This window comes from Myotis daubentonii, chromosome 15 (assembly GCF_963259705.1).
Source record: "Myotis daubentonii chromosome 15, mMyoDau2.1, whole genome shotgun sequence".
In the NCBI taxonomy this organism is placed as follows: domain Eukaryota; kingdom Metazoa; phylum Chordata; class Mammalia; order Chiroptera; family Vespertilionidae; genus Myotis; species Myotis daubentonii.
The window spans coordinates 58028080-58036296 of record NC_081854.1 but is presented as its reverse complement, the minus strand read 5'-3'; the positions used below and the strand labels follow the sequence as shown (position 1 = coordinate 58036296).

General features: G+C 61.0%; 1 protein-coding gene across 1 annotated transcript; it reads right to left on the bottom strand.

Moving 5' to 3' along the window:
• Positions 1-213: 213 nt before the first annotated feature.
• Positions 214-7824, bottom strand: POP4 (POP4 homolog, ribonuclease P/MRP subunit). Its single transcript, XM_059668147.1, has 7 exons — positions 7589-7824; positions 5019-5071; positions 3660-3883; positions 2437-2514; positions 2243-2304; positions 1537-1638; positions 214-647 (listed from the first exon to the last, which is right to left on the bottom strand). Exons 1-7 carry the CDS (start codon positions 7632-7634, stop codon positions 511-513), a joined length of 702 nt encoding a protein of 233 aa, XP_059524130.1. The 5' UTR covers positions 7635-7824; the 3' UTR covers positions 214-510.
• Between the last annotated feature and the right edge of the window lie 393 nt (positions 7825-8217).

Sequence of the window (8217 nt, the reverse complement as noted above, 5' to 3'; positions counted from 1 at the left end):
GAGCCTCCTCTGCCACCCAGGCCCCAGAGGGAGGGAGGGTGGAGGAGCTCAGCTGTTTGCAGAACTGCGGTCCAGACCGGTCACAGACCAGAGCTGGGCCCCGCGCCTGTGGGCGGTGTCTGCAGAGGAAGCCGAGGCCTGAGGCGGCCCTGCCCAGGCCCCACCCTCCCCCACCCTCCCACCTGCTGCACCGCAGGAGACTGGAAACTGGAGCCGAGGCCCAAATGCTTTTATCACAGACAGCTCGTGTCACAGAGCAGCAGAGGCAGGACGGGCGGCGGAGCCCCCACGCCCACGAGCCCCCAGGGCCGCTCGGTGTCTCCTGCCCCCCTCTCCTCGGGAGGGAGGAACACGCAGGCCCCCGGAACTGCGCACCCTGCTCCCCAACACCAGGCGTTTCTTCCCAGGTGGCCTCCGACCGGGGTGGTCTCCCCGGAAGCGCCTGCCGTCTCCCAGGAGCTGGGCTCGGGCCGGCGCTCCTCTCGGCCGTGACCCCGTGGGCCGCAGCGCTCACAGGTCCATGGTTCCCTTCACTTTGAACTTCTTGGCGGACCGCTCGCTGGACCGGAGCTGGAATTTGCTCCCGTGAATGTAGGAAACGAAGCCGCCGGTTTCCACGGAGAACACACAGCCAAGCTTGGGGATCACTGCGGAGCAGGAGAGACCGCGTGGGGACCCGGCACCAGCCCGCCCGCTGCAGCCCTGCCACGAGGTTCTAGAAATGAGCTACCAGGAAACCGGGCTGGCACGGTCCCCCTGCACAGCCAGGTCACTCACGTCCTCAACAGAGCTCAGCCCCCCGGTCAGGGCTCAAGGTCAGAGCCCACCTCTCAGCACCAGGACCTCCCAGGGCAGCGCCAGCCCAGGTCCCCCACAAACAGCTTTCAGGTGGCTCGCGGCTCTACGCCCGGGGGGGGGGGGGGGGGGGACGGGACGGGGACTGACCACGCTCCAAGGTGAAAACTAGAGTGAAAGAGCCACAGGGAGACGGGCGGCAGCGGTGGGAAAAGCCAGCTCAAACATTAAAGGAACCGCCGGCCGGCGTGGCTCAGTGGTTAAGTGTCATCCCATGAACCAGGGGGTCAGGGTTTGATTCCCGGTCAGGGCACCTGACCAGTCGGCGGGCTTCATCCCCAGTGCGGGGTGTGCAGGAGGCAGCCGATCCGTGATTCTCCATCAATGATATTTCTTTCTCTCTCTCCCTTCCTTTCTGAAATCAATTAAAAAAATATTTTTCAAAGAAAAGTAACATTTATAAAAAAAAAAAAAAAATTAAGGGAACCAAACCCCCACGTGTGGTTTGAACTTCCTGTGCCCGCGCGCGCGGCTCACGCCTGCACCGTGGCTAGAGGGGGAGCTGGAGGGGGGCTCGCAGGCCTCCCGGACCCACAGGCTCACCGCCAAGGGCGCAGCGCCCGCGCCCCCAGGGGCAGGTGCTGCCCTGCCTCCTGCCTGTCGGCGTCCAGCTGCTCCTCAGGGAGGCGCTGGCTGAGCCAGGGGCAGGTGTAGCGCAGCGCCCGCGGGGACAGCGCGTACCTTTCAGGCGGTCTTCTTTGGTGATGATTTTGAAAACGTGCTTTGTTTCCTGCAGGAGGATCCCTGTGACACCCACGTAGGAGGGGCACTTGGATTTCGTGACTGCAGAGGAGAAGCGGTTCCAGCTCAGGCCTTGCCCAGTGGGGAAGGAGTGCCCCAGGGGCCGGGCCTGAGTGGCACGAGGACCCAGCTTCCCCGCCGCTGCCTGCGACTCTGCGATGGCCAACAAGGTGTCCTGTGGGGCCCGCAGGCCAGGGTGTGGGGAGGATTCGGGAGCCAGGTCACAGGTGTCCCACACCCTCCAGGCGGCAGTCGGGGCTGCGTGGTGAGGGCAGAGACCTCCTAGCAGTGGTCGGCAAACTGGCTCGGCAAACTGCGGCTCTCGAGCCACATGCGGCTCTTTGGCCCCTTGAGTGTGGCTCTTCCACAAAATACCGACTTCTGCGCATGGGCCACGCAGTTTCAATTGCACTGTACGTGCGTGCCTGCACGTGGTATTTTGTGGAAGAGCCGCATGTGGCTCAAGAGCCGCAGTTTGCCAACCATGGTGATGTCTCTCCGCCCAGTGCCGACCTGGGGACGTCCCCGGCAGGAGCACTCTCACACCCTGACCCCGCAGTGCTGACCTGGGGACGTCCCCAGCAGGAGCACTCTCACACCCTGACCCCGCAGTGCCGCCCCCTGCCACATGCTCTCAGGCCCTCACCTGAAACAATGGCGCCATGGAGATCTGCCTTCAACAGCTTGGCCTGGATCGCCTGGGGCTGCCTGCAGGGCAGACAGAAGCCTCACCGTCTTCGCTGGGGAAGCGGGTTCCCAGGCCGCACCCACAGCCGTCAGGGTCAGGGTCCGCGAGGCATGGGTTCCCCCAAAGGGCAAGGCTTCAGAAACTCAACTCACGTGTCTGGCCTGAGGCCATTGCACAGGTCCCGGATGTACTGTTTCCAGAGCTCGTGCAGGGGGAGAAAGAGGTCGTATCTGTGGGAAGTCAGAGGGTGGAAGCGAGGCCCGTGAGCTTGATGACACCGTCCAAAGCACAGCGCTCGGCTTCCCGCCAAGGACGCCTGCTTCCTCCCCTCGACCCTGTCTCCTCACTGGTGGGCCCTCGGAGGCCACGTTCCTGCTAGTGAGACGAGGAAGGTGCGCCTTCCTGGCCGCTCCCCTCCCTCCCACTGGACACAGCTGTGACACCTGGAACGCAGGCAGCCGCCCGAGACCACGGGGCGATGTCTAGAGCTGACGGAGCAGCCGGACACACCAGGCCACGCTGCCTGGGCCTGAGGGCGGTGGACCCGCCTGCACGGCGGCCAGCACACGCACACTTGGACTTCTCTTCCCGGGAGAAACCCACTCCAGGATGCTGACGCCTGCACTCTGAGGCCCTGGGGGTCAGGACGCTGAGCTAGGTGAGCCCCCGTCCAACCCGAGCTGCTGGCTGTCATGCAGGACCCGGGGACGGTGACAGGTCTGACTGGCAGGGGAGGGCGCAGAGGAGAGGACCCCAACTGTGGGTTAGAGGATGGAGAGACTCGGCTCAAACCTGAAGGGGCTGTAGCGGTGGGGACATCACGAGGCCCCTGAGACCGACAGTTGCACCCCCCGGCCCCAAACCCAGCTGGTTTCTCGAGAGGCCATGGACAGGGTGACAGACTGTCCAGTGAGTGTGGGAGGCTGCTGGCTACAGGTCTGGAAGCGAAAGTCTACAAACAGTCCCCAGGCACCCACACCCAGAGCCGGCCGAGGGCGGCGTGGCAGGAGAGAGCCCCTCCCACTAGGAGTGCCATGTCCCTGCGGAGGCTTCCCAACAGGCGGGCAGCACGCTCCGGGCAGTAACCGGGGGTGACTCGGCCTGTGCTATTAGCAGCTTAGGGAGCCGCGTAGGAAGAAGTCTCAGTTGCTCTTTTCGGAAAGAGCTGGAGGGCAGCCAGCCTGTTGCCATGGGCAACAGACGCACTAGAGGCAGGTCCTATTAGGGTTGGGACAGAAGCCAGCCACTCGCCAGCCTCCCTATTAAAAGCCAAACCCAAACCCAAACCCAGTCCCGGTGGGCGAAGGAAGGCTGCCCCCTGGCGGCAGAAGCGGGAGGCTCCACCGGCCAGGCAGGCGGGCAGGAAGGCCGGTACCTCTGCTGCTCGGGCTTGATGTCAAAGAGCCGCAGCGCCCTCCTCTGCCGCGCGGACAGGCCCCGGGCCCGCCTCCTCGGCTCCCTGCCCCTCCGGCAGGTGAAGTACTCCAGCACCACGGCCTTGCGCTGCAGCTGGTCCTCGCGGGCGCGCTGGCTCATGTGGGGCGTGCAGCGCCGCAGGAAGGCCTGCAGGAAGGCCTCGGCGCGCTGGGCTCCGGGGCGCTGGGGGGACAGCCAGAGGCGGGGCTCACTGCTCTGCGAGGCACAGTCACCCCGGGCCCTCGCGGGCAGGCTGCCTCCCCCACAGAGGCTCACACCGCCTCCGGGCGCTGCCTGCCCCCACCCACCGCTGTCCAGGTGCGAAAGCCACATCCTGACGCCAGTCTGTGGCTGTCACACAGTCAGCCAGGCCAGACACCAGGGCCCACCCTGCCCCTGAGGCCATCCTGGTGACAGATCACACCTCTGTGTGGAGGAACAGACTCCCTGGTCTTTGGGGGGAGGAAGAGGGCGGCATTTAATCAGTGGTGAGAGGCCAGCGAGGGTGGAGCCAAGCTCTGGCCTGAAGGAGAGGCCTCTGACCCCAGGAGGCGGCACAGCCGGCCCAGGAGCTGGATCTGCTCACGGTGGGTGTCGCAGCCCTCTTACGTGGGTTTCCGGCTGTGGGCGCATCACCTGGGGAGGAACTGTCAGGCATCCCAGCACCACCCCCTCCCGCCTCCTGTTCACTCTCTGGACACACAGCAGAGCCTCATGTGACCCAGACTGAGCACAGGTGCCAGGGGGCAGAGCAGCCGTCACAGTGTGTAATTCTGGAGGGGCCTCCAGCATCACTGCCCTGAAACTCCAGGTCAGGTGGCACTGCCTCCCGAGGTCCTGCCTCTGGCAGGCCACTTCCTGGACCCTCAGAAAGGGGACTGACATGACTGGACTGTCTTGAACACCTACATGGCTCTCCATGGAGACGCCAAATAAAGGCCTATCGGTCTCACAATCTTGACTTCCGGTATCTCCCTCCTCATGGGGAGCTTCTGCCAAATGGGCAGATCACAGAAGAATCCATAAATCTCACAAATGTGGTCTCTCTGCCCTGTTGGGGATGCAGGGAAGCCAGTGACCAGGTCAAATGACAGCGTCCACCAGGGCAGGTTTCAGGTGGACACAGCCCAGTGTCCCCACACGGTGGGAGAGGACACAGTGGGAAAGGAGACCCGCATGTGGGACAGCCGTCAGGACAACAGGCCCTGCTGGAGGCCCGTGGACGGGGGAGACGAGGAGTGGGACGCGGAAAGGCCCTGAGGCCACGGAGCATCTGAGTCATCCCCCGTCGCTCCCAGAGCCCCTGCCAAGCACCGACCTGGACATCCAGCTCCTTGGCCTCTTTCTGGGAGAGGGTGTGGTAGATTACACCTGGGGATGGAAAACGGACACGAAATGATTCCTGCTGGGCGACAGGCTGAGGCGTTCTCTACTCTGAACAGAGCAACGCTCATTCAGGGACAGGAGGCCGGGCTACAGAGGGCACAGCTGCGCAGCCTTCATGGACGCTCTCACCCTGCCCACGCATCACGTCCATCACAGAAACCCCAGGGCCGGCTTCAAAGGTGCTTCTCGGACATGAACGTGTGGAGGGACCTCTGGGGCTTATTAGCATGTAGCCTCTGGGCCCCATCCCCACATCCTGCCTTTCTAGCAAGTTCTCAGATGGAGCTGCAGGCCAGCAGACCACACTTGGAGCTGCACGGGTTTAAAACACTGTGGACGAAAAGGGGCCACAGACTCACCCTGAGGAGCTCAGGGGAGGCCTGCGGGGTGGCCTTACAAACGCAGAGACCTACAGTCACCACACCGGAGGGTCTGAAATGAAAACTTTTGTAACTAAAAGCAGTTTATGGCAGGTAGTCAGGTTCTAGGCTAGAACCTTCCCTGAAAAAAGTCCATCTTTACTTGTCTACAGTCTTTTTGCGTCTACGATAACAGACCTTTGGAATGTCAAAGTCAACTCCTTCCTCCAGACCCCTCAAAGCACAGGAGCCAAGCCAGAGCAGAGACTGCAAATCTCCTTGTTCCCACTGTAACTGTGTTAATCGCTGACAGTTAACGATCCTGTACCCAAATTGGTAAAAAGTTTTACTTTTGATCCAATCCCAGGGATCCCCTAACCCTGCTTTGCTCTCTCCCACCTCCCTCACCTACCACCAGGGGACTTCATGGATCCCACTTATGCCTCCTCTTTTGATCGTAATGTATCAAACAGGGTGCAAACTGCCGTTTTTCGATCCGTTGAGATTTTGCTTCCCGGCAGTAGTCATCATTTTGGCTCACATAACTCAACAACTCTCTACAGCAGTGGTTCTCAACCGTGGCTCCACCCCGTAACAAAGAAATAGAATTTCCTGAGGATGAGGCCCAGAAATCAGGATTTTAAAAAGATTCCCAGGTGATTCTAACGTGCAGCCAAGGTTGAGAACCACTGCTCTACAGGTTTGAATGTTTCTTACGTTGACAATACCACAGGTTAGGAGCTGAATTGCTGCTCAACTTGTAATGAGGGAACTCATTTAAGTTATGTGATGCAGGTGGTTCGGGATACTACATTTTGTTAAAAAGATTCTCCACGGTTTGGCGTCTATGAAATTGGATCATATAATTGATAGTGTCCTAAAGTGATAAAATACAGGTCTTTCTTCAAGCTCAATATATATATATTCACCAACGTGGCTTCAACTTCTAGACACATCCACGCCCGTTTCTTACTTGTTTGTCTGAAGAAAACCTGCAGCACTGGGATGTAGACAGAATAAGGAGACAGAGCCCTGATTCAGGCGCCCAAATACTGGAAAGTTTGGTTCACACTACACTCTATAAATCTCATCCCTGCGCACATTTGATCAAACAAACCCAAGTGGTTACAAGTCTTCTATTTGGGGTCTAATCCTCCCTCCAATGTAAGATGGGGGAGTATAACCTGTTTGTAGAGAGCAATGTGCAAGCCCCCAAGCCCCAGGAATGACTGCCCCACCCGGCCTAGGTGCCTAGACTTGGGAGCCTTTTCAGTCACAACACACATCTAACGCCTATGGAGCCCGCAGTACTCGCCATGCACCTCGTTAAAAGCTTTGCATATTTTATCTCTCTTTTTTTTCTAATATGTTTTTATTGATTTCAGAGAGCAAGGGAGAGGGAGAGAGAAACATCCATGATGAGAAAGAATCACGGATCGGCTGCCTCCTGCATGCCCCGCACTGGGGATCCAGCCTGCAACCGGGGCACTTGCCCCTGACCGGGATGGAACTCAGAACCCTTCCGTCCGCAGGCCGACGCTCTACCCACTGGACCACACCGGCCAGGGCAGCACGTTTCATCTCATCATCCCTTCCGCAGGATCCGGTGCCGTGGTCACTATTCCTGCTCTGCACCCGAGAGCACGGACGCTCGGATACGCTGAGACGCTGCCCTGGGTCACACAGGCAGGCACCTGCAGCGGGGGACTCGGAACCCCATGCAAAGCCGGTGTCAACGATGTCCACACTCCCCTGCCTGCAGCGGCCTGGGCGCTGCTCCCCTCGGGGCACAGCTCTCCGCCAACGCCGGGGGGCGGGGGGATGGTGGGGCGGTGTCGTTCACAGAGCGGCAGGCCGGGGCCACGGCCACCCGGGAGGCAGCGGCCACTCGGGCGAAGGCCCTGGCCGGTCCCGTAGCAGCCACGCCACTGAGCGGCCCCCGAGAACCGGCCTCCAGCTCGGACAGCAACCCCGGGCTCAGACTCGGGGCCGGGCCAGCCGGGCCTCAGTTTCCCCGAGGGAAGGGGGGGCAATTCCCTCAGCAGCCCCGCTCGCACTCCGCAGCGACCCGTTCACTCCCCAGCGCCCCGCACCCCGTGCCCGAGCCCTGACGCCCGAGCCCGGGGCCCTCAGCCCCACTCACTCCTCATTCTGGGGCCGCTTCCGGTGCGCTCTGATGACGTCTCCATCCGGCACCGCTCGCGTTTTTCCTCCCTCCACCTCCTTCCGCGGCCCCTGTCGTCGGAGCCGGCGGTGGAGAGGGTCCTCGTGCCCGAGCTCGCGCGGCGCAGAGTCCGCAGACCGACTCGCTCGCTCGGGCTCGCAGCCGCGGTCGCAGGCGGCCGTGCGTGGCACCGCCGGTGACGTCACTGAGCGCGCCTACTGGGGTTGGCGCATGCGCCTGGGAGCCGGCGACGCCGCGGGGAGGGGCGTGGCTGCCCCTGCGGAGTCTGCGCAGTGGGGCTTCTTTCCAGCCTCGTGTTTCCCAAGAGGCGAAGGCCACATGCCGTGGGTTTGCGGCTAGCGCGTGTGGAATCCTGAATGTTTTTCTTTTTAAAAATTAGCTCCGAATGATGAACTTTCAAACGTGGGTACAGGTGTTCTCCCACTTGTGATTTTGTGAAAGTGATTTTGTGGAAGATCCATGGGAAGTCGATGGTATTGCAGTTAACACCCTCCCCCCCGCCCAGTTTATTATAAAAATCTTCACATAAACAGGAACATGGGAGGATTCTTCAGTGAACGCCCGTATGCGCTCGGTTTCTGCAATTA

Coding starts and splice junctions, on each gene's coding strand:
- POP4 (XM_059668147.1), bottom strand. CDS start 7,634: ATGGAGACGTCATCAGAGCGCACCGGAAGCGGCCCCAGAATGAGGA. Junction 3,884..5,018: donor CCAAGGAGCTGGATGTCCAG/GTCGGTGCTTGG, acceptor CTGTCCCCCCAG/CGCCCCGGAGCCCAGCGCGC. Junction 2,515..3,659: donor ATCAAGCCCGAGCAGCAGAG/GTACCGGCCTTC, acceptor GACTTCCCACAG/ATACGACCTCTTTCTCCCCC.